Source organism: Zootoca vivipara, chromosome 1 (genome assembly GCF_963506605.1).
Source record: "Zootoca vivipara chromosome 1, rZooViv1.1, whole genome shotgun sequence".
NCBI lineage: Eukaryota > Metazoa > Chordata > Lepidosauria > Squamata > Lacertidae > Zootoca > Zootoca vivipara.
The window spans coordinates 39,387,060-39,413,856 of NC_083276.1; the positions used below are offsets into that span (position 1 = coordinate 39,387,060).

Sequence of the window (26,797 nt, forward strand, 5' to 3'; positions counted from 1 at the left end):
GATTTATATCTATTAGTAACTTCGTATTAATTAACTTCGTATTACCTACCGCACAATTGCACTCATTTCACACGCTAGCAAGGTTATGCTTAAAATTCTACAAGGCAGGCTTAGGCAGTATGTGGACCGAGAACTCCCAGAAGTGCAAGCTGGATTTCGAAGGGGCAGAGGAACCAGAGACCAAATTGCAAACATGCGCTGGATTATGGAGAAAGCTAGAGAGTCCCAGAAAAGCATCGACTTCTGCTTCCTTGACTACGCAAAAGCATTTGACTGTGTTGACCACAGCAAACTATGGCAAGTTCTTAAAGAAATGGGAGTGCCTGATCACCTCATCCATCTCCTGAGAAATCTCTATGTGGGAGAGTTAGAACTGGATATGGAATAACTGATTGCTTCAAAATTGGGAAAGGAGTATGACAAGGCTGTATTATTGTCTCCCTGCTTATTTAACTTATATGCAGAATTCATCATGCGAAAGGCTGGACTGGATTAATCCCAAAGTGGAATTAAGATTGCCGGAAGAAATATCAAAAACCTCAGATATGCTGATGACACAACCTTGATGGCAGAGAGTGAGTAGGAATTGACGAACCTTTTAATGAGGGTGAAGAGGAGACCACAAAATATGGTCTGAATCTCAACATAAAAAAAACTAAGATCATGCCCACTGGTCCCATCACCTCCTGGCAAATAGAAGGGGAAGAAATGGAGGCAGTGAGATCTTGGGTTCCATGATCACTGCAGATGGTGACAGCAGTCACGAAATTAAAAGACACCTGCTTCTTGGGAGAAAAGCAATGACAAACCTAGACAGCATCTTAAAAAGCAGAGACATCACCTTGCCGACAAAGGTCCTTATAGTTTAAGCTATGGTTTTCCCAGTACAGTGGTACCTCGGTTTACGACGACGATCCGTTTCACGGAGCCGGTCACTCCCCGAATTGGTCGCTCGTCAAAGGCACGCTTCTGCGCGTGCGCGAAGCACCGATAGAGCGCTTCTGCGCACACATGCGCTGCTCAGATTGCTTCTATGCATCCGTGTGAGCAGAACCTGGATGTAAATACTTCCAGGTCCGTGGCGGTTGCTCTCCGAGTTCATCGTAAACGGAGGCGGTCACAAACCGAGGTTTGACTGCAGTGATGTATGGAAGTGAGAGCTGTACCATAAAGAAGGTTGATCACCGAAGAATTGATGCTTTTGAATTATGGTGCTGGAGGACACTCTTGAGAGTCCCATGGACTGCAAGAAGATCAAACCTATCAATTCTGAAGGAAATCAGCCCTGAGTGCTCACTGGAAGGACAGATCCTGAAGCTGATGCTCCGATACTTTGGCCACCTCATGAAAAGAGAAGACTCCCTGGGAAAGACCCTGATGCTGGGAAAGATTGAGGGCACAAGGAGAAGGGGACGGCAGAGGACCAGATGGTTGGACAGTGTTCTTGAAGCTACCAACATGAGTCTGACCAAACTGCGGGAGGCAGTGGAAGACAGGACTGCCTGGCATGCTCTGGTCCATGGGGTCACGAAGAATCGGACATGACTAAATGACTAAATAATAACAACAACAACATTAATGTAGCTGTCACAGGATCGCTGGCGGCTACTCTAGAGTAACAACGCTCAGACACACTGCCTTTTCATGCTTTTATTATGTACAGACTATTTACAGTGCAGAAGCTGTACAGAGTACATGTTCTCAGTCTGGGTCAGTACCCCGGAATGGCGATTCCTGCGTCTTTTTCCAACAAAGTAATCTGGGAATCCCCAATCTCCGCCCCCGTTTCTTCTTGCGCAGTTCCAGAATGGGAGGGAGGGGTCTTCTAGCCGTGTTTTCCTGCCTCCCCTTTTCCCTCTCCCTTCCTTCCTCTCCCGGGCGGAGCAGGGGCTCTGAGACCCTATCAGAGCCCTGCCCTCTACTTCCTGCTTCCCCGCTAGACTCATCTCCCTCCCCGCTCCCGCTTGTGCTCGGGGAGGAGCTTGTGGTCAAGATGGGAGGGGGTAGTCTATAGCTCCTGTCCCTCACAGTAACATTTTTATGTGTAACTGTGTATTTTTGTAATATTTTGTTTGCTGCCTGTTGTTGCTTCCCTTTTTTGTACACCGCTTAGAGATATTTTTTAACATTTTAAGCAGTACAGAAATTATAAAATCAAATAATCAATATTTCTCCCAGCCCCCCAGATTGTGTAATACCCTATAGCGAAATCCGGAATCCATAAGTTTAAATAATGGATGAAAGAAGAGAACCTGCTGTTTGATTTCTTTCCTCTCTGCCCCCACCCCACAAACCCGGTCTTTAAGCCTGACATTTTTGAAGCCTACTTGCGTTATATTTTACATGGGGTGCTCAAGACATTTTTGAAGATGCCGTCAGAATACAGATAATTACTAAGTTCATGTAAGGTGGGTAGGCTGGCACACACTAAACACTTAGCATTATGCAGCCAACCTTGAAAAGTGTTCCAAATCCATCAGTCATCATGGAAAAATTAGAAGCTTTTCTGGAAACCTGCCTTTCCAAATAGATCGTTTATACTTAATGGACTCCATAATTCTGCATTAAGTATGAAGGATTTTGGTGTGCAGATTTCTTCAGCATGTTTTTGGTAGTGTGAAACAAGTCAAAACAACTAGCTGCTTCATAGAACAACATTAGTCAAGACACAGAAGCATTACTCATTATCAACATTACAAGACATCCTCTTTAATCAACCCGCCAGTATATTGCAAAGTGTGAGGCTCCGAAAGGCTTCCATACCGCAGTGTTGGCACTATTAATATCCTTCTATTTTTTGTGCTGTACTTATTACTTAGTTTTAAACTTGATACACCACCTTTTGAGGAAAGCTCTCAAGGGTTCATGTTTTAGTCCCAAAGAAAATAAGACCAGAGTTCATTATATTTCATACAATGCTATTCATTCACAAATGACTGAAGAATTGTGGAGAAAGGCAAGATCTTTCAAATCTTGCATTGGAATAAGACCTATGGGGACCCAGTGTGTTTACTTTTAATTGTACACTGGAATTGGGGGTAGAATCTTAGTAGACAGCAGCTGACCTCATTGCTGGTTACAAAGGGCCCACCGTGATAGTTTAAGCTTCAAGGCCCCAAAAATGTACGTCCGCCACTGGGGCCACATGACATTAGGATGTCAGGTGTGTGGCAAGTGAGCAGCCTACCCTCCTGTCAAACTTGGACCACAAGTGTTGGTGAAGATAATCTGTTCTGTTAGCCATATCCAGTTTCCCACCCTTGGTTTTAGCCATCCATGCCCATTGAAGCAAATATACTGAGTGACGTTACTCCCAAGTAGATCAACATGGACCCCAAACACTGTCACATAATGTGCTCTTGATATTCCCTTAGTTGAAGCTACTTTCTCAATGGACATAAGAAGCTGCCTTTTGCAGCATCAGACTGCTAGTCCATCTATTTCAGTACAGTCGTACCTCTGAAGTCAAACGGAATCTGTTCCGGAAGTCTGTTCGACTAATGAAATATTTGGAAACCAAAGCACGGCTTCTGATTGGCTGCAGGAAGCCGCGGAAGCCCTGTCAGATGTTCGGCTTCAAAAAAAAAAAGTTCAAAAACCAGAACACTCACTTCTAGTTTTCAATCGTTCAGGTACCAGAACGTTCATCTCCCAAGGCGTTCTGGAGCCAAGGTACGACTGTATTTGCACGGACTAGCAATGGCTCTCCACAATTTCAGGGAAGAGGGTTTCCCAATCCCAGCCCTACCTGGAGATGCCAGGGATTGAACCTGAGACCTTCTGCATGTAAGGCAGATGTTCTACTGCTGATGTTCTACCTGTCCCTTCAGCATACTTCAGAGGTCAGAAAAGCAGGTTCCTTTGCTTTGTTGTTGTTGTTGTTGTTGTTGTTGTTTAGTCGTTTAGTCGTGTCCAACTCTTCGTGACCCCATGGACCAGAGCACGTCAGGCACTCCTGTCTTCCACTGCCTCCTACAGTTTGGTCTGACTCATTTTGGTGGCTTCGAGAACACTGTCCAACCATCTCGTCCTCTGTCGTCCCCTTCTCCTTGTGCCCTCAATCTTTCTCATGAGGTGGCCAAAGTATTGGAGCCTCAGCTTCAGGATCTGTCCTTCCAGTGAGCACTCAGGGCTGATTTCCTTCAGAATGGATAGGTTTGATCTTCTTGCAGTACATGGGACTCTCAAGAGTCTCCTCCAGCACCAATTCTTCGGTGACCAGCCTTCTTTATGCCTTTGCTTACAACAGAAAATTTCCTGGTCATATCAGCACCAGTGGGCACATGAAGACCAATGAGGACATATGCTCTTTTCCTACGGCCCAATCTATGAGACAGTTGCGAGTGTGCTTTGCGGACTCCTGTAATAAACCATGCATTTGGAAGAGCTGTATGCACCAGCAACAAGAGGGCATTGGTGTCATATGCCCAACCATTCTAACGGAGAATTTTTATTGGCATCAATGGCGTAATGATTGTGTCAGCTTCCTCCTGTTTGTGTATCATCAACACAATCAGGGGAAAGTTGGCACCATCATAATTATTCTTCATCATCAGATGTTCAGTCTTCATCAGATATCTTCATCAGATGCCATGGCTGCAATCTGTTGCTGTTCCTGCCACAACCACACACTCTCTGTCACTATGTCTTGAGGACCACAGTAGAGGCTTCTCAGCCAGATACATTGCTCATCCAACCTGTTTCAATAGTGCGCTTATTCCTCAGTTTTCCTTTTTTTCAATCTACCTCCTGATCCTGCTTTTTAATGTAAATATTAGTCACATGTGATCAGTTTTCCGAGTTGTATTTACCAGTGCCATTCCACCCAATGGTACAATCCTTCTCTGAGAAGGTTCAGGTACTGGGATATATTGGACATCTGCTAGTCGCTTGGTAGTTTCCACCACTTCTGATGTGGAGGAGGGGATGAAACCTCAGGCTCGGGGGTTGAATGTGGCTCTCCAAACTTCCCTGTCTGGCCCTAGGAACACCTTGCTGTTTGTCCTGGTCCAAGCCCTCCTTTTGCCTAGCTGGAATATGTGCTAATGCCTTTCGCTTGCTGGATGGAAGGTGAAGAGTGAAGCCTCTGACTTCTGCATTGCTGGAATGTAGCCTATTGTGTAAGAACTTGTGGCCACATGCATTTTGCCTCTGGCCCTGACCACCACTGGCATGAGGTCCTCAGCAGGTTGTCCATGAGGGAATGCAGACCTTGGGTTAAAAAATGGTTCTCTACTTGTGTTCTGGGGCAGGCATGGCTTTTGTTTGTGTGATGCAATAAGCCTGTTCCCATTTGCAGTAAAGCTGAGGTGCCATACTTCCCAGGTATGCGTGGCTGACTTCACATTAACTAAATAAAAAATATGGCTTCTCCCGAGGATCTGAAAACCCAGGCTCAGTCGTACAGGAGAATGCAGTCTTGAAGGTACGCCAAGCTGTTGAGGGCTCTATAGATCATAACTAGCACTTGGAATGGTGCCCAGAAATGGATTGGTAGAAGCCAGCTATGCTGCTGCAACACAGGAGTTTACTTGCAAGATCACCTTACCCCGTACATGCGCACTCAACCGCTTCAAACTGCAGAGCTGGCACTGTTACAGGTGCCACATAATATTCATTCAGCACTTAGAAGAGACTGATCATCTAGTGTGCCCAAACTTTGGAACTCACTGCCTATTGACATCAGGCAGGCTCCTTCATTGTACTCTTTTTGACGCCCGCTGGAAGCATCCTTTAACGTGGTTTTAGCTTATTGCTGGTTTTAATTATTTTTGGAATATTTTAAATACTTGTTTTTGACTAATAGTTTTGTTCTTTTATTCTTTTCATGGTTTTTTTTTATTTCAGTCAAGCAGCAGATAAATGCTGTGAAATAAAACTAACAAACCAGCTTCCTGGTTCTAGTCAATAGTCTAGCTGCAGATTTAGAACCAAATAAAGTTTCTAGATAGTAAGGTTGACCCACCTAGAACATGCTGCAATAGGTCAAACAAGACGTCATTAAAGCATGTACCACAGCTGTGCAGTTGCCGTCATCAAGGCAGGGCAGAACTGTACAGCTTACCTGACCTTGCTTACCTGGTCGCTGCTGATTACTGAGAAGGTTGAGGTGGTAGGGAGGTCAGCATGGTGTGGCTGCAGCGGCAGAGCCAATCTGATGCTGAGACATGTCCCATGATTTAGAACAGTGTTTCCCAAACTTGGGTCTCCAGCTCTTTCTGGACTACAGTTTCCATCATCCATGACCACTAGTTCTGCTAGCTAGGGATGATGGGAGTTGTAGTCCAAAAAGAACAGCCAGAGACCCAAGTTTGGGAAACACTGGTTTAGAAGCACTCAGAATTAACCACTCTGGTGTTAATACCTGTCTCTGGATTCTACTAGATTTTAATTACAGTATTTCTATATCGACTATGTAAGTGCATACTTGCCCACTAAATTTAACAGCCAGGTATAAGGCATAATTGAGCCTAGTGTGCGAGATTTTTAAAAAGGCTTTTTGCAGACATTTAAGAGATGAACGACTTAGCAATGGAAGAATTCCACCAAAAACAGAGCACCTTTCCAACCACATGTTCTGTGTTATACTTGTCTAAATTTCCTATTTAGAGTGAATAACTGGAAACACTCTGTCAGTATCCCCAATCACAACAGCTGTAGTATGTTTTTGAATGACCCACATTTCTCAAATAAGAATAGGCTGTTTGAATGAATCACCATAGTGTTATGTTAGGCCGAGCTGAAAAGAATTCTCACAAACCTACAGAAAGCTTACACCTGAAGAGTGCTATTTTGCCAGAAAAATGACACCTGAACATAACTATTCTATATATTTGAAATCCAAGGAAATGTGAATTTGATACACCGAGTTAGTAATAAAAAAAATGCACAAGTCCACAGGCAAACTGTGCCACACAATCCTATGCATTTTTACTCAAAGTGCGCCCAACCCTGTTCATTGTGGCTAACTCTCAATAGAAGTATGCGCAAGATTGCAACTTTAGAGACGTTTGGACTGCAGAAACTTGCACAGCGGTAGCTAGAGGAAATAAATTCAAACTGAGCAACCAAGAGTCAAATTCCTGTTTAAGTGGGCTGCAAAGTTTAATCACTAGGTTAAACAGTAGACTAAAACTTCAACTGATTAAACTGTGGAGGATGATGATGGTTAAGTCCCCATTTCTGGTGTTAATACAGTTCTCATGTATTATGTAGCAAGGGGGACCTGAAACAAAATGTTGTGGTCACATTCACGCCATACAATGAAAGGACATGTAAAGCCCATGACCTCCTCCAAGAATCCTAAGAACTGTAGTTTGTTAAATGTGCTGTGAATTATAGCTCTGTGTGGCATAAATGACCGTTTCCATGATTCTTTGGGCGAAGCGATGTGCTTTAAATGCTTGTTCAACGTATGGTGTGGGTGTGACTGCAGTGTGAAGTACTCCCTGTTCAGAACGACAGCTACTATTTAATTCCCCCTACTGCCTTGTTTTCAGGCACCACCACCGGTCAGCATTCCACCGGTCAGAATTCCATGGCCACTGAGCATGCTCATTGGGCTTCCCTCCCCATTTTGGAGCTGCCGCCCCCCTCATTTATTTTGGGGAAGCTTCTGCAAACCACCACTGACTGGAGTCTGTTGACAGTCCTCCCTCTTCTGGGTGGATGTTGCTGTTTTGGCTAGATAAGCAACAACACTTGCAACCTACCGGTAAACATCTGAAACACAAAGCATTACAAATAAAGAGGGCTGTTTCTTCTAGCAGTAAGTGATTATTTTCACTTGCAACATTTACTCGGAGGTAAGTGTCGATGTTCAGTCAGGCTTACTCCTAGTGTGTTGTTTTTGAAAAGACTCCTAACTGAGGCATTGGTGGAACACATTTTTTTTAAAGGAAGACCTGGATCTAAAAGAACAAGAGAAAATGAATTAGTGTTGCTCCAAGGACTTTTGCACAAGCGCTAGTGGAAGACGTCTTGCAGCGCACATCCACAATGCGTCAGGGGTTGTGAATAAGGAAAATACAGACTGTAGCCATGTTAAGGACTTGAGAAAGCACTTGTCCAGTCATGCACAGGAGCTTGCACAAATAGACCAACTTCTCTAGATCCAGTGTCACTTTTCTGTTTCACAGCACACTTCTTCTTCCCCTATTGGAATAGGGAGGGCATCCAGTCCACAGCATCCAATCCACTGGTTAAAATGAGGTGATTGGTTACCCAGCTGAGCTACTGTTCAGCAACAATCTTACCAGGAGGCCTCAGGCAAAGTATTTTCTCTCAGCATCAGTTTACCATCTATAAAATGGGAGCAAATTATTTTGTAACATAGCACTGAGGATAGTCTTACAAATGGGCCCAAACCCCTCTGAACTAAATGATCCTGTGGAAGTGATAAACAATAATAATGCAAATAGAACAACTATTTGTTTCTCGTTTGGCATAAACAGCTACATGGAACTGCATCTTTTTCATTGACCCATAACACGTTATCATACCCTCTGGATATATTTTTCTGAACAACTAGAGTAACTTTATAACAAAAACAACAGCTTGCCAAACAGGTTGCGTTCAATTTTTTTTAGAATAAATGAATTTGCAAATCCATTTAAGACAGCGGAGTATTTCTGCTGATAACATTTGCTGAGAGGCTCATAGCCCAGAGTTCCTGTCACACCACCGATGGCATGGATGGCTATTATTTTCAGTTCGCTGCCAAAAAATGCTTCAAGGACCCCTTTCGCTTGTGACAGCTTTGAATAGCCAGTGGATTCGCTGGTTTCTTCTCATTTGACATTGTTAAACATTTATTTAACATTGTCAGCCTGGTGCACAGATCTTTTCTCTAGTGGCCCTAAAGTCTACCTTATTTTCTTCTCTCTCTCTCTCTCTCTCTCTCTCTCTCTCTCTCTCTCTCTCTCTCTCTCTCTCTCTCTCTGGTTCAGAGGTTGTTGCTGTAATCACATTGGCTATGGGCCTAAAGCAAGCTGTGTAACTCAGTGACAGTTGCAATCCATACACTAGAAAAGGACAAAGAACCAATACATTTGAAAACTGAAACAATGAATGGAACTGGTGACAAGGGATTTTTATTTTAAAATTATTTTGCACAGATAGTTGAATGGAGAGCGACGGTTTAAACTGTGCATTTAAAAAGTACCCTTTTCATTAAGAACCAAGTTGCAATGACTGGGCACGTCTGTCTATTACTGCATTGCTATCAAGTTTCAATATACTGTACTTCAGTATTTGCCTTTTCCTGGCATGAGGAATGTAACTGTTGCACTTGACTAAGCCCTCGTTCAGTAAAGCACCAGGACAGGAAAAAACAACAACTCCTGATCAGCCAAACTTGCTTGACTTTAACATGTATATATAACCTGAAGGCATATTTTCAAACGACAGGAGATGTCTGATCACAAAAAAAATCCTGTTATTTGTCTTATTTATACAGGACCGATTCCCCCCCCCCTTTTGTTTCACATAAATAATATACTTTTTTAAAAAAATCACACTAACAACATAGGCCTTTGCAGACTTAGGCATTCCAGTGGGCTCAGGTACACCTAACTCTGTATAGGAGGAAGCTGTAAAGAAAAATAGAAAGGGGAAAAATAAACTATGGCTACAATTCTAATGTTTCTTGGAGGGCTCTCAAGAGGCCATAGGACGTTTTGGGTCTCCCCCTCTCAGGGTGAAGAGAGGGGTCCTTAATCAGAAGGGGGGATGTGACTTCATTAGAACCCTTCCTGGACACAACTCGGCAGCTGTTGTCCTGCATAGAAATGCCTATGTCAGTAAAGGCCTGCCTGGAGATCAGGGGGAAAGTTCCCATTCCAGCAGTTTCCCAAAATGTGGGTGGGTGGGAGAAGGGGGATGGGGACAAACACCAGTAGTGGAGCTGGCATATGTATTTTCCTATTTTCCCTGTCACTGATTCCAATGTAGTTTTTATTTTATTTGAAATATCTCTGTTTAATTTTAAAAAGTTACTCTTTCCCATCCGGGCACTGTACAAAAATGAAAATAATGAGTAAGAATAAAATCCAAAGCTTTCCAATACAGCCAACAGTAAAAAAAATAACAACGCTTGAAACCATAACAGTCAGCATTGCCCAAGCCAACAAATGGAAAGTTGAACAACATGTGTCAGAACTACAGCAGCAGCAGCACATTCCTTTTATTAGGAGGGAAATTGTTTTAAGGAAGGGGGGGGAACGGAACAGGAAACTGAACAACAACAAAAATCTCCCCATTGCACTGGTGACGCAGCCCAGCAGGACATTCAAAAAGACAGCTTGTACAACTTTTGTCGGTCCCCCCTTTTTAAATTGCACAAATACAGGATGGGTGACACCTGGCTTGAGAGCAGTACATGTGAAAAGGATCTAGGAGTCTTGGTAGACCACAAACTTGACATGAGTCAACAGTGTGATGCAGCAGCTAAAAAAGCCAATGCAATTCTGGGCTGCATCAATAGGCTGCAATTCCCTTTTTCTAATGTCTAATGTCGTCAACACGGAAGGTAGCAAGTATGTTATCAGCATACTCATCCAAGGTCAGTTGCCTTGGATCTGATGGGGTTGGATCAACACACTCTTTTGCTATCACCATGCATTCTCTTTTCTTTTAGCAAAAAAGAAGGGAATGTTTCTAATTTTTTTGCAAATTGCTTTAAAGCTCCCCCCCTCAAATAAATAAATAAATAATAAAAATGTTAAAACAATGGGTATATAACTGCTTCTTCCCTCCTCCAATCTTGGTTATACCTTCTTCATGGAAAAAATAAAACAATCCCACATGTCATTTGTGACTTTATTAACGGTGTCCCTAAACAGCCTTCCTTATATAACAGTCCTCCCACCTTGCTACAGATTCATTGTTTCCCTCAAAGAACTGTCTCTGTAAATAGATTTTCCCCAATTGCATGGATAGATGCATACATCCTCATTCACTTCTCTTGATTTAAATACATCTTTATTGTGCAATAAAAGTTCCCAAATGGACATTTTCGGTTTTAGAAAACCTAAAAAACCTTAAAATTATTTTACTGGAGGCTTACAAATAACAGGGAGTTCATGACAGATGAGTTTCCTAAATGTGAGGTACTGAAGGCACAATTGCCTTCCAAGAAATAAAAGTGGGAAGCATCTAAAGAAACTAGTGTGGCTGTGTAAGGAGCTTTCAGATGAGCGGAGATTTAAATGTATAGGAAATAGAAGAAGGGGCAAATCACAATAGAAGAATATAAATGAGTAGCCAATATGTGCATGGAGTTTTCTGCTCGTCTCATGCTTTCTAGGCATGGGTCCAAACAGTTTTCCATTTGCCCTGCCGGTTTGCCCAAGGATACTCGCTTTTTTTCTCTGGAAAGTAATGCCCATTGACTCTATTTTGCTGCTCCTATTTGGCTACTCTGCCAGTACAACCATTAAAAATATGAGGAGAGAGAAAAGCAGAAGACAAAGGTTTACCAAGAGATCCGTCATCGTACATCAACCAGAGAATGAACAGTGGTAGACAGATTGCTCCCCGCACCATCCCTGCCAGCAAGGAACATCAGAAGCCAAGTCAGATCACTGGTCCATTTAGCTCGGTATTGTCAACAATGACTAGCAGTGGCTAGTTTCAGAGAGGAGTCTTTTCCTTGCCCTACTTGAAGATACCAGCAATTGAATCTAGGACTTTTCATATGCAAAATATGTGTTCATATTTTGAACACATACCCCACCTGAAGCTATACCCCACCTAGAAAGAACATACAGCCTCAACTGCCAAATGCAAGGAGGTGTGTTTTGGATACTATGTTGTATATGTGTGCTTTTTTGGGGGGGGGGTGGCTTTCTCTCTTCCTTCCTTCCTTTCTTCCATACTTTCAATCAGTCTGTAATCACTGGATGGAATGGTCAGTATAAATCCTTAAAACAAATAATAATTAAAAATCCCCTACGTGCAGAAATGGTGGCAGAGAACTATGTAAACCGGCTGTTTTGGGACTACAACTCCCACCATCCCTAGCTAACAGGACCAGTGGTCAGGGATGGTCGGAATTGTAGTCCCCAAACAGTTGGAGGGCCAAGTTTGGCCATGCCTGATAAACTATACTGAGCTGGAAGGGTGGGATAATACATATGAGACATTGTGGAAGACTCTGGATGACTGTGTGGTGCAAAGATTTTAAAAGATGTGTGTATTAAGCATTTCAGTGGGAGAGGCCCTCCAAAGGGAGTGGCAACTGAGGTGGGGGGAGTTGCTAGAATCATGGCACAGGAAGAAAAGTTTAAATCCACACATGCACCCCAATAGGTCCTGATTCTAATCGCCTCCTCTGTGTCTGCTGCTTCTGTTTGAAGTGATGCATTTAACCATCTGCTGCAAGTCTTATGTTATGAGTTTGTAGTGTCTGACATAGATGTTATTGCAAGTATTATTGGTTTTTTAATGCTTAGTCAAGATATTTCTGTTCTGGCAAGCTTTTGGCCTGCTGAGCTTAAAAAAATTTTTTTGGGGGGGGGCACTACTCTATGGTGTGATTTTTTTTTACCTTGATAACTTTTAGTGTTTTATTTGATGATGATGATGATGATGATTAGGGAGTGCAATTTTAAATTTCTAGCAAGCCTTCCTGAGTATTGTGATTGCAACCGAAGGGTAGGGTATAAATTGTTTAAATAAATACATATGTCAATGTCAATTTACTTTTAAATGTCAGATGTTTAGAATCATTAGCAGAAATTAGTGTATCTAGTTAATAATGCAGTTCCTCCCTTTCCCAATACTGTACATAGATCTGGTAGAAATCTGTTTGAGAGATTTGTTAGAAAACCAATTTAGTTTAAGTACACAATTCTGTTATGCCCAGAAAGTATTTTCTCCATCTGACATTTATATGTGGATTCTCATTTAGAAATTAACAAGATCAGATATTGCTGAAGTGCTAATATAAGCAGCTCAGTCCAGCTAAATCCGTATTAGCAGGATCTGGGCAATGACCTCTGTTTTGCCAGCCAAAGGATTGTGACTACAGAAAATGAGAAGGAATGCTAAGGTTGCAAGTCTGCATATAGTTAGGATCCTTAAATCTCATCAAGTTCACTGGGAGTTTAGGAGCTAAACTATGTGTTGGATTGCAGCCATTAATCAATATGGTAAACAATCATTGTAAGTGTCCCTTTTACATTCTATTCATTTGGAGACATTCTACTAATGAGTCCTGTCAGTACAAGGATTTCCACTTGTGAAATGGGAGCTTATCCCCTATCCTCCGCCGCTGCCCCATGCCCTCCTCAAATCTGTTCCAGAGGGCTGGAGGAACCCCTAGAACAGTTCTAAAAGGTGCATGGGGGGAGGAGAGAACAACATTCTGTGGCACAAGCAAAAATCTTTGTGATGATGAAACAATTGCCTTGGATTCAACCTACTGTTCCTTAGCCTGAAGCTGCTTTACTTTACCAGTAGAATTAATTTAATGGCAGGTTTTCTTAGACTGGTGGGCATGCTATTACTCCAGGATGATGGTAGGTTTCATCAAGGAAACTAATGACAGATACTGTCCTGAAAGCCGAGGATCTCTCACTAACGTTTGCAATGTGACACCAATCAAGAGTTTGCAGAAAGTGACACCGCACTGGAAGTTGTGACCATAGTGCACTGCAGAATGTGTGCAGATCTCTTTCTGGCTGTCTGAATGGCTAATTTAAAGATGTCTTCAGGTGGAAACTTCATGACTGGTGTGCAGCAATAAGGTTGCCAGCAACACTGTAAGGATGTCTTGTCAGTGTTGCTATGTAGGTGCTTGTTTTTGCAGCTTCTGTTTCCCTTCACCACATGCTTTAAGCCACTGCACAGTTTACAACCTGCAGTCTTACCCTCTGCAGAGTTTGCCCACTGAGATGAAGAGGATTTGGAGGGGCCAGTTCTTCACAAGAAGGGGCTGTGTAGTTCCATCTTCACACCTGAAAGGCTGCAGGGAATTCTTTAGGAGTGATGTAAATTCCAAAGGGACATAAAAGGAGGGGGCGGAGGAGGGGAGGGATCAAAGGCAAGTGTGGCTGATCAGTATCAATGTGCCTCTCAAGTCCAGGTTCTGCATTATGAAAGTAGCAACAGTTTCGGGATGCTATTATATCTTACACACACTTAGGAGGACTCCAATTCCCCAGTGTAATAGGAGTTACAGTACTTCTGACTTGTGCTGCCCCCATTACCACCGTCACAAAAAAGTGATGTCAACAAAAGCAATGAGAGAGGCCAGATTACAGGAGTGTCTTAAGAATTCACTTAAGCCTCTTTGGTACTGCCTTTCTTGCAAAGATGGTACATCGGATGCTGCCTTTGGGATTCCTGATGTGACACAAGGAGGCAGCATCTGAAGCACAAGAGAACAACTTAACGTCACCCTTTTGCTAATTCAAATGCGTTGAAACCAGACTGGGGCTGCCACTTTGAAGGGACCCTTGTATAAAATGGACCGTCGCATTGTGAACATGCAACAGATTAACGCAGCTACCACTCTTGCAACGGCTACATTTAAATTAACAATTTCATCCCTTTATAAAATCCAACAATTACCAGATGGGTAGCCAGGTTAATCTGCTGCAGTACAAACAATAGTTTTGTGGCACCTTAACAGCTAAGATTGCCACCTTAACTAGTGGAGGGTGGGGGAGGCAAAGAAATATCGGTGAACAACTACCGGTACTGCAACGCTGGCAAGAGATGAATGCATGCCTAAGGAGTCAAATCCTCGCAGGGAGAAGGGATATCATCACAACAAGGCCTTGCTAGCCCTTCCCCTGCCAGAAAAAAAGGCAGGATTTTCACAGGAGTCAGACCTTAAGTGGGTTATTGCAATCACCCCCACTTATTCCTCTCTTCAATAGGTGCAGCAATGCAAAGCTTCCCCCCCCCCCTTTCTTTCAAAGCAATGCAACCTTTTACCGTAGGGCTGCGAACTCGAAGCGAGTCCGCCGCCCTTGGCTTCCACCGCGCAGAGTTCTAGAACGGAGCGTGCGTAAGCAGCTGCACGCCTCGTGCCCGGAGGGTGCTAAAAGCGGAGCGCGCCAAGCCCTTCCTTTGCAGAAGAGGAAGAGGAGGCGGCCACGGGGAGAGCCAACTTCGCAGGACGGAGGGAAATGCGCGCGCCTTGCACTGTGCAGGCTCCAACTGCTTCCCTCTCTTATGTAGGCGCTAGCCATCCCGACGCTCGGCAGCGGGGCTGGCTCTCTGGCCCTCGCGCCTAACTCTCCTCGCTCCCCTCCCCGCGCGTGTGCCTTGTGCACAACTCCGCGTATCCCTCCGCGGTGCGCGTGTGAGACACTCGCAACTCTTTGAAAATAAGCGAGCGAGGGAACTACTTTCGGGAAACTAGTTTTGCATGGTGGGAGCTCGGGAGGAGAAATCGGCGGGCTGGGAATGTGGTCATTTATTCTCTCCGTTCCTCCTGTTCTTCCTTGGAGGTAGTCCAGCCAAAGAAGAAGAAAAAAAGAGCGACTCCTTAGTAGGGGCAGGAGGTGTTCAGGGCCTCGGTTTGGAAGAGCCCCTCTTTCTATGCACAACGTGGAAAGCAAACCACCCGAGAACCGACTTGGTTTTGCTGCGACTTGTGCTTCCCACTGTTCTAATTGGGAGGAACCTGCTTCCTCGGGTGATCATCCAGTCTCGAGCAGAGCGAGCTTTGCGTGGCCTCCATAATAAAATCCCTTTGCGCCATAACTCGGGGTTTTTACTGTGCAAACTTAAGGAACATTGGCGATATTTGCTTATTTATTTATTTAAGGGGCGGCGAATGAGCAGCCAAAGGAAACCCCCGCCGCTGGCCTTGAAGCGCGCGCGCGCGCGCGCTCGAAGGAAAAGCAAGTTTGTGCTGTTCGACTGTCCAGAGAGAGGGGAGGGAATCGGGGCTCTTGGCGGCCGTGTTCCTCCGAGTGAAGGGGCTCGGGGCGCCAGCCGCATGCAAAGAGCAGCGCGAGGGAAGGCAACGTAGCCCGCCTGGGGGGGCGCTTCTCCGCCCTTCCCCAGCACCGTGGCAAAAAAAAGTTCTGCGCCCGCTCCTGCGGACGAGGCGCTTCCCAAGTGCCCGGGGTCTCCTTTCCCGTCCGTCGTCTCGGAGAGTTGGCGGCGGAAGGAGCGTGAAGTCAACGCTTCCGCCGAGTTTTCCAGCCAGAGGAGGGGGAGGGGGGCGCACACAGAGAGGCTCGGGGGGTTTCGCTGCTCCGGGTAGGCCTGGGGAGCAGCTCCTGAACTTGCTCGCCTTATCGGTTGGGGAGAGGGCGGGGTGCTAGGGCTGGTGGCGGAGGAGGAGAAGGACGAGCTCTTCCTACTTCTCCTCTCGGCTTCTCCTCTTTCCTCCTCCTCCTCCAGCGCCACCAGCCGTGACGCATCCTCCCCTCCCCTTTTCTAACCTCCGGGCTGCTTTAAAACTCCCCCCTCCCTTCTCCTTTCCTCCTCCTCCTCTTCCTCCCTCTCTCCCTCTCCTTTTCGCCTGCCTGGGGCTGAATTAGTTTCCCTCAGTGCTGCCTCTGCTTATTCGCGGGGTAGTCGGACTTGAGCCGCCTGCTTTTCCCTCCGTGCGCTTCATTAAAAAAAAAAAATCGGGTTTGCAAGGCGCTGCTGCTGCGGGCGTCCGGAGGAATTTCTGCCGCGGTGCTTTTCCGTCCTGCCTCGGGGGTTGGCAGCGAGGAAGGACGCGGCGGGGAGCGGGGGGGACCTGCTCGAGGGGAGGGGGGTGAAGCAAGGAAGCGAGGCGGCCAGGGTCGAGGAGCTGCTGCAGCAGCGGGAGATGTGGGCTCCTGGTGCCGATGCGGCACAAGGACACGGCTAGGCAGCCTTGCTTGCAGCTGAGACGCCGCCAGCTGCCCGGTTCCCCGTGAAAAAGACCAGAAAGAGCTTCGATTGCTGTCGCCGCCGCCGCCGCCGCCGCCAGACCAGAAATCAGTCCCAACTCTCGGCAGAACAGGATCCCTCCGTTTCCGTGCGAAGAGGAGAGAGGGAGGCGGGGAAGGCTGCTGCTGCTGCTTTTGGAGGGACCCACCTCAAGGATTGAGGCCATTCTGGCGGAAGGGTGTGCAGTGGGGGCATCGGTGGGGTTTAACAATGGTGAGGTTTCTGGTGAGCTCCTGCTGCGCCCTGGCTGCGTCGGTGCTGCTCCATCCCCGGATCGGATCACGGTGAGGAAAAAATGAGCGAAGAGACGGCGAATTCTAACAACGAGTAAGTTCCTCGGCTTTTCTTGTCTCGGCGGGGTCGGGGGTCTCTCCGGCTTGGCATTTCTCTCTCCCCACCCGCCCCTACCCTGCCACCTTCGGTCATTGACCTGCTCTCTTCGGGCTCCTGACAGAACTGGCTCCGTACGGATATGTTTTAAACGTGCCGATGCGTGTCTTTCTCTGCATATGTAAACACACACACCGCGGAATCTGACTGTTTTGGTAATTTGGAAAAGTCATGGCAGACCCAGGATATGGTGAAAAAAATTGCCTAGCTATGTGTGTTGGGGAGATGGCCCCCTCCGTCTCCCTCCCGCCCGCCACCCCCCTCGACCCTCAACTTTCAGTGGCCTACGTGCTACGGGTTTTTTTTGGGGGGGGAGTCTATTTTCGTTTGCATGTTTCCTATAGAAAGTAGTGAGTGGGAGCTTCATCCTGAGGGAAACTGTTCCTGGATTTTAATTGGATGAGTCAGTGTAAATACAGTGTTAAACCTTTCCCCAAAGATATGTATGTGTGTGTATACAGTGTGTGTGTGTGTGTGTGTGTATATATATATATATATATATATATATATATATATATATATATATATATATATATATATATATATATACATACACACACACACACACACACACACATACACACACGAGCTGTTAGGACTCTTCGCCCTTCCCCCCTTCTTTAAATGGCGAATAGAATGAAGATATTTATATATATATATATAACGTGTTATTAGTATATTTAACGTGCTTAGCTTGGATAAAATCCATAGGGGGCTTATGTTTTTTTAATATATATATATATATATATATATATATATATATATATATATATGGATGTAGCCTTCAAAATTGCTATGAAATATATAATTTCTGAAATGGTAGTCATGTCAACAATCCTGAACTTTCCCATTTCTTCTAAAGAATGAAAAATGTTGACGCTGCCTGTGACTCCTGCATCCTGCCCTGTCAATGGTTTTTCTTTTCTGCAAGAATGAGTTGTGAATTAGTCATTTTCTCAAACATACTTTGCAATAGTTGTGGCTCAATTATAGTGCAAAAGCACCCTTCTGGCAGAATTATCACACGGTAATTATTTTTTCAGTGCCTGTAGCAAATAATTTGAATGGTAGGAGGAAATACTGGTTTTTGGTGGAGAAGGGAACACTTGTCAGTTGCATACATTCCTCCATAGAAAACCTTAATTCCTTAAGATGGATCTTGAAAGGAACAGGTTTCTGCTTCTGCTTTTTCTTTTTTAATGAATGGCTTTACTCTTAAGCCAGAATCACATAATATAACAAGGACAAATCCTGAACTGCAACAGGAACAAGTACAAAACATTGTATTGAGCTACTTGGTAAGATGAAGTGCTGCAGTGCCCGTGGAACCGAGAGGGAAGCGGCCGCCATATTTTCTTTTTTGTGAATCGCTCTAATTTGCATACCACAGTCTTCATTCATAAAATAATAATAATTAGACCTATGCCACCTTTGACATTCAACTGAACTTGGCTTGCAAGGAATGGGAAATTTTCGTGAAGGTAGAAAGAGCCTAGTATGTTCGAGGTTTAGGGTTTTCTGGATTTTCGTCTCGAAAAATACTGCTCTCTGCTTGTTGACACTGTTATGTGGGAAATATCGGCTAGGGGAAGTGCTGGGAGCACGTGATCCTCTCCATTCATAAAATACCTGGCTGGCCATTCACAGTGCAGTACACTGTGTCTACATGGATCCACTTTCACATTAGACCTGTTTTTCTAAAAGAAAGGCACAGATTTATGTCAGGGTATCTGCAGAAGCACCACCTTGCTTGCCAGAATATGAAAAGCAGTGTGCTTTTAAAAGAAAAATTGAGGCCATAATCTGAGGAACGTTGTAGTGTCACTAAGGGATTTTGGGGGTGGTGGAGGATAGAATCTTCTAGTAGCTAGCTTCCTTTTTTTAATGTGGCACATCAGAAACTGCCAGCATTTCTAAAACAATACAAGATTACGTGAAAGTGGCTTAAGACGTAAACACTGCTGTAACTGAAGCAGCAGCAAAATGTTTCACCCTGTTTACTTGTGCAGTTTTGCAGACCTTGCTGGTTGATATTCACACTGTATCCAGCCCCTGTATTTTAATTGAAGAAAAGTTAATAAGATAATTAATTCGATATTGCATTTTACAATAAAAGGGCTACTATGTAGTCAACTTTCATTAAGAATTTTAAAGCCAGTCGAATGTAAAATTATTGAAATGCATTCTCAAGATTACGGTAGTCACAAAAGCTGCCTGAACGTGATTGCTGGGGAAGAGCCCTTTGTTAATGCATATATTTCTGTGTGCCACTTGGTGCATGTATTTCTCTGTTGATATGCCACCCCATGATTCTATGACACTTTAGCATAAATACAAAGACCAATTGATTATGCTTTTTGGACAACGTAGGATATTTATTTAATTTAGAGCAAATGTTTTCTTCAATTGTTAGGATGCAAAAACACCTTCAGAACATTTGATTATAACGTAAAATGGAATTTCATAACTGAAGAAAATGCTAGAACCCATCTACATATTCATACCAATTTTTCCCTCCTTGTGTTCTCATCAGGCTCTCCAGTCACATTTTGAATTTCTCTTCTTGGAAGTGAAGTGATCTTCTATGCTTTGTGTGGATTAGCTTAGGGTTTTTTAAAAGTTGATTTTATGAACTAGATATGGTGGAAAATACAGTACACAGCTGCTGCTGTTGCGGCTGCGGCTACAGTCATCCATGCTTAAATATGGCAACCAATAATTCTAGTTTGGATCGGTTCACACAGTTTTCACTTTGAAAAGTTCCTTGCATTCTAATGAATTGTGTAGCATATTGTCCATACTGAGTACAGTTAGTTAGGCCTTAACTGTGTTATGCGTGTCTGACTGTATATGCAAAAAGCAACTCGCAGTGTTCAGCATACAACCATTTATATTACAAGACCGTTGTTAATTGTATTTTTCTCTTTTGAAAGCAGTACGTTGGTTCGATTTTGTTATTGCACCTGCACAACTCAATTTTCCAGGAGTTTTTAACAACAAACATCACCAGTTTGTGTGTTAGTCTGGTATGCTGTCAGAAAAAGTGTTCATGGTTTCACAATACTATGCATTATATAAAGCATGTTTACCTCATCTTTCTCTAGCATGTTTTGTTTTGTTTTTAAGATACATATCTCCCAAGTCTTCTGTAGTCCTAGTTTTTCAGTTGCTTGTTGGATGGACCAAATTACTATGGCAAGATGTATATTAGTGACTAATCACTTCATTAATTAGAAAGTAGTTTGATATCTGTCCACATGAATTTGCAAATAAATGTTGGATATTTTTGCTTCTAAAGTGACCTGACACTGTGTTTTGTCACGTTCATTTGCATTTTAAAAGAAAGATACTAGGTTTCATTTCAATAGGTCAGGTCTTTAAACTTTTTGAACATTGTTGAATGCCATTTTAGGGAAAGTAACTACAGTATATGCATGGGATTGCAGATCTGAAGTGTGCTTGATAAGTTGACATGGGGCCTACCTGTAATGTATGTGTATATAGTTTTGTTCAGATCCCTTATTAAGCATGCCATTTCAAAGGGAGTCACGCAGAAAATGCCACCTGAGTAAAATAAATAAATGGAGGTAATGATTGCTCCCTATACAGTATGCTAAAAGTAATATTCATGCAGACATTATGATACCAAAATATTGTCTTCATAGACCACTGTTTGAGAGACGGAAACTCTGTGGTTGTTTTCTTCCCCCAATCATTCTTGGAAACTGTTCAGAGGTTATTACTTGGTGCTTGGGATTCCACCCTGGTTGCACCTGGTTCCAGGACTTGGCCACTCCCTTGGATAGAAAGCAACTAGTGGACAGACAGAACCTGTCTGCATTTGAATGTAAGGTTTCTCCCTGATCCTGCAAGATGAAACCCACCAGAAATGCAAGTTCTATAATGCAAGGTCCAAAATCCTGTGTTTGATGCTTGTTAGAGGAGTGAGAGAGGAGGCAGGCAAACCTGAGGCTCTGATGGTAAATCAAGCAATTCAGTGATTTGCAACCAGGAGTCTTTTTGAATCCTTCTTATACAGTAGTTGGTTTGGGACTACAGTAGTTTAGCTTTCGCAGGCCATATTTGCATGCTGTTGGGTGCCCAGTATGCTGTCTTCTTGCTATTATGTTCCAGTTTTTCTTGTTATTAAAATTAAAATTAAAATGCATGTTGTACATTTGCGGGGGGCGGGGGGGATTGTGATGCCACAGAAGCCCAGTGAAGCTTATATTCAAAGGCATACCTGTGATCGTCCTTTTCTTAAGACTGATTTAGTCTTTAAAATCTACCATGCAAACACATTGATTCTCATTCAATATGGAGACATCCTTTAATGTCATATATGAAAATTACATTCATTCATACACACACACACACACACACACACACACAGAGAGAGAGAGAGAGAGAGAGAGAGAGAGAGATGCACACTGACCTTTTGTTTGCATCATGTATAGAATGTGTGTGTCCGTGTTTGTGCTTACTAACAATAATATCTGCAAGAAGTTTTCATGATAGAAAAAAAATCCTTAATGGAATTATTTTAATTTTTCCGTTGGATCTCTCTTATTGATGTACAGAAGGAGTTGTATGACTGCTAAGTTATTTTTACTGCATGTAATGCAGAATGAGGAGCACACAATGATTTGTCAAAAGAGCTTTCCCCAGTGAATAGCAAATGCAAAATTGCAAACAGAGGAATAATTCATTAGGAGAGGATAAGTGGGGAAATGGTATCTAGAGAAAAAGGACACAGAAAAATGAATTGTAGAAAGGATTAAAAATTATCACTGGGTTGACTGAGAAAAGGCAAGACTGGCCACTGGATTTCAGTGAGGCTTAAGTGTACATAGTACTGTACAGTATCGTGGTGATCTAGGGTAGACGTGAACATTCTTAAATTTCAGATATAAGCAGATTGAAGCATTGCATGTCTTTAAAGTAATTGTCCAGTGTTTGGAGTGTGTGCACACTCTGTAGATGTTACCAGCTGCTGTTGCATTGCTTGCACCAGGTTGTGGAAATGTCTGGAGATAGAAGGAACTCAGGCACCCAGTGGCCTACAAATTTGACGTGGATGCATAAGAACTCAGTTTTTTAAAAATAAAAAAATAGCACTATATTCTAGGAATACCTATGGTTACAAGACATCAGGTACTGACCAATAATCCAGTCTTGGTTCCCTACCACATAATGTGGTTAAATAAGTACATACATGAATCATTCAAAGCAGACCTTAGAAGGGCTTGGGGTGTGTAAATTACACAATTTATTTACCTTTCACTTAACATCCCTATCCTTATTACTGCTTGGTTCCCATTTTCTAAGCAGATACAGTATTTTCCTCAAGTTGTTTCACTACATCCCTGTAACCCATAAAATCTTTGTGCGGTATAGGGTAAGTTGTGATGATTTTTGTAAACTTGTCTCAAATATTGTCATAGGACTTTAAAGTAAGCAGTATCAGTTAAAACATAACCTAACGTTCCAGATAGATAGCTAGATAGATACAGTCATACCTCGACAACCGAACGCTTCGACTTCTGAAGGTTTCGACTTCCAAAGTCGACAACCCCCGGAAGTCTTTTCTCCGTGCACGCGTTCGACATCCAAAAACCTCGACTTACGAAGACGGCCATGGAACGGATCGTCTTCGTAAGTCGAGGTACCACTGTAGATACAGTAGATAGATAGATAGATAGATAGATAGATAGATAGATAGATAGATAGATAGATAGAAGTGTGGTGTGACAAATATGAGTGTTAGATTTCCACAATAGCATTTAAATTACCATTAAAGCTGCAGTCCACAAACTTGCTAACAAGTAAGTTCTGTTCAACATTGTGGAACTTAAGCCCAGCTTGGGCGCTCAATTCCTCCATGTGAGAAGAATTATATGAGGAGAGCAGGCATGTGCCATCTAGCCTTGCCCCCTCCCATTGCATCCCCATGCCTGGCCCAGCTATTCTTGTGTTGGAAGAGTGAGCTTCAAAATTTGCCAGGCACCAGGCGCATTTTACACTTGGCTGTCTGCCAAGTGTCACCCAGTGAAGATGCCCAGGCACCAGGATGGCACATCATGTCTGCACCATCTAGAGGTGCATACCTGGGGATCCTTGGATCTTTCCTGTTTTTACACACTAACAACACAACCTGTAGAATTCTGTCCGTGATATTTTATCTGCACAAATTTCAGGAACCAAAAAGTCATATGGAAAAATACGACTTATGAGTTGTCTGGCCCCAAAATGGCAACTAGACATTCCATTTTGGTGATTGATACCATGGTTTAAGGTGCCTAGCGTATGAGTTTCCAACACTGCCTTCTGTACCTGTTGAGGCTTCCTGTACCATTAAGAACTGTGATTATGCAGAAGGATGCTACAAGGACTTGGCAGCAAGAACGGGGCAATCTAACTTCCCCACTATGCTCTATACAATTCTAAAAAGCCCAACATAGAATTATTTCCATTTGAATATGTGTAGGGTTTGCTCTCCAAACTGTCAATCTCATGGGGTGCTTTTAGATTAGGAACAGTGACTGGCCCTACTTTTCTACCCAGGAGTCTTTAGCTTACAGTGGGAGTGGGGGAAAGCCAAGTATGTTGCTCCGAGCTTCTTAGAGTAAGCACTGGACATAACGTAAGAAACAAATGTGTTTTCTTTCTTTCTTTCTTTCTTTCTTTCTTTCTTTCTTTCTTTCTTTCTTTCTTTCTTTCTTTCTTTCTTTCACATTGCCATCAACATAATATGTTGGACAGATGTCAGCTAATAAAAGGACTAGAGCTTTAAAATGTTTTGGGATTGATTTGAATATACCAAAGTGTTAAAAATAATTCTGGCCCATTAGGAGGAATTAAGGAAGTCTGGTTCAGTGGATATATTAATCAGCTGATAGGGCAACAGCTCTTTCATTTGTCCTTATGACTTAATGGTCTGTCAATATAAAGGCTATATTTTGTTGAGTTGGATTTTTTTTTACTTATGTTGGACTATGTGCACATTTTCAATTATTCTGCATCCAGATCCCTCCTGTGTCCTTTCTCTTCTTAAAGAAATACAGTGGTACTTCTACTTATGTGGCCTTTGGTTACGTATCCTTCAGAATACGCATGCGGCAAACCCGGAAGTATATTTCTGGGTTTTGCCAAAAGCGCAGAAACGCTCTATCACACCACACATGTGTGCAGAACAGGCACCTCTGGTTGCGGAAACCTTAGGATCCGACCGGAGCTCTGGAACGAATTCTGTCTGCAACCGGAGGTACCACTGTACTGCACTTAATGCCTTTCCCCCCAAAACCAGCTTTGATCTTAATGGAAAAGGGGGGGGGAACCTGACCTAGCCACATGTTAAACGGATAATGTGTACACATAGATAATTATATAGATTAATTCTGAAGTTAGTTTTTTATGTTGTTAATTAATTATGAAGTTAATTTTGGTTGCAGGCTTCTATGGAGGGCACTGACAAAAATATTAGCAGGATGGGAGTGAATTAAGATTACAGTGTTGTCAATGACAGGGGGTTTATGTTGTTGGCTTGTGTGCTTGCACTCTAAACCTGTCACTGATCAATATGATAGCTAGTAGTCACAATTTATTGGCCTTCTAATACTTCTTTAGCTGTGTCAGCAAGCTTGCTGGAACTCTGTGCTAAATTAATTTTCCATTTGGAAAGCAAATCTGTCAGTCTAGTATGTACTGCTTTGGTTTCTTTTTATTATTTTTATTAATGGTGTTATATTGCATCATTCCTCAAATCACAATTTGCAAGAAGGCTTGGGCTCAAACATAGCATGAAACCTTATTTAGGTATTGCATCTAAATCTAGCCCAATCTCATTTTTTTATACAGTAGTTATCCAGCTATAATATGGAGAGCTATTGCTGCAGTTGGTATGCTATGGCCCTTTGTGGGTTCCCTGTACCTTTCCGGATACCACCACCCAATTTATTTGCAGGGTCAGTAGAAGTTGATGTTAGGGTTATGGCTGCTGGTGAAAACTGAGTGTGTGTGTGTGTGTGTGTGTGTTTTGCGAATTAGTTTATGCTATCTTTAAGCTTTTGTGACCTTTCTTTGAAAATACAGTGGTACCTCCGGTTGCGGACGGGATCCGTTCCGGAGCTCCAGTTGGATCCCGAGGTTTCCACAAACGGACTGTTTTTGTGCATGCTCGCGCAGCGGTAGAGCACTTCGCATGCGCGCACGACGAAACCCGGAAAAATACTTCCGGGTTTGCCACATTCACATCCTGAAGGATACGCAACTAGAGGTGTGCATATCCAGAGGTACCACTATATTTGCAGCTTGCCATTTCACTTCCTTTTCTGTTCTTGCCTTACGTACAGGGAAGCTTGGTTTTATGCGGGGGTTGCATTCTGAGCCGTCACGCATGTCGGCGGAGCGTGCATACGCACACCAGTTACATCCCATTCCCACTCCATCCCCTGCCCTTGTTTTGCCCTTTTCCGGGTGTGAAAACAGCCTGTGCATGCACAGACGTATGTTCTTTGAAAGCATGCAAAACGGGGGTAAAAATCCTTAAGAACAAAAGAAGAGCCTTTCCGGATCAGGCCAAAGGTCCCTCTAGTCCAATACTGTATCCTGTTCTCATAGAGACCATCCGGATACTTGTGGGAAGCCCACAAGCAACAGCACTCTCCCCTGCTTGTGATTTCCAGCACTGGTATTGAGAGGCACGATGCTCCTGACATGGGTAGGCAAACTAAGGCCCAGGGGCCGGATCCGGCCCAATCGCCTTCTAAATCTGGCTCGCGGATGGTCCGGGAATCAGCGTGTTTTTACATGAGTAGAATGTGCCGTTTTATTTAAAATGATTCTCTGGGTTATTTGTGGGGCATAGGAATTCGTTCATCCCAATATATATATATCCCACAAGGTCTGTGGACCGGCCCCCTGCTAAAAAAAAGTTTGCTAATCCCTGAGCTAGAACATACCCATCATAGCTAACCAGTGATAGACTTACCTTTCATGAATTTGCCTATTCCTATTGTAAAGCTATCCAGTACCGTAACCACCACAAAATTTTTCGGGGATGAATTTCATAGCATACTGCCTGAAAAGGTGCTTAACTTTTGCAGGATTGTTCCCATTATAAATGAGATGATGCATCTTTAACATGTGGCTTTTAAGGGGGTAGGAGAACCAAAATATCAGATTAATGATTCCTTGAGTGCCTTCTCATTCTGATGTTTGGAGGGCGTGGAGGCAGAACAAGCCCTACTCAGTTATGGACCACTCCCCCAGATATCTTTCTTCTCCCTTCACTAATGTACAGTATTTACATTGTCAGGCAAAGACCCTTCTATTGTCCGAGGCCTTTTAATTCCATCTTAATCCTTTTAACATCCTTGTAATATTGATATTAATATTGTAATATTTGGGTTTGTTTTGCTTTGTTTTTGGTGGCTGGAACATGTTTTATCCCCTTAGGTTATTTTAGCTTTCTTGTGACCAGGTTATACCCTTTTCCTCATTTTGGCTTCTGTATTATATG

At 43.4% G+C, this 26,797-nt stretch overlaps 1 protein-coding gene across 1 annotated transcript in view; it reads left to right on the forward strand.

Annotated features, from left to right (window-relative positions):
- Positions 1 to 16,257: 16,257 nt before the first annotated feature.
- Positions 16,258 to 26,797, forward strand: part of SPRED1 (sprouty related EVH1 domain containing 1) — an 82,857-nt gene continuing 72,317 nt past the window's right edge. Inside the window, exon 1 of the mRNA XM_060273263.1 lies at positions 16,258 to 17,214. Coding sequence (XP_060129246.1) covers positions 17,183 to 17,214 — 32 coding nt within the window. The 5' untranslated portion in view covers positions 16,258 to 17,182. The remainder of the gene's footprint in view (positions 17,215 to 26,797) is intronic.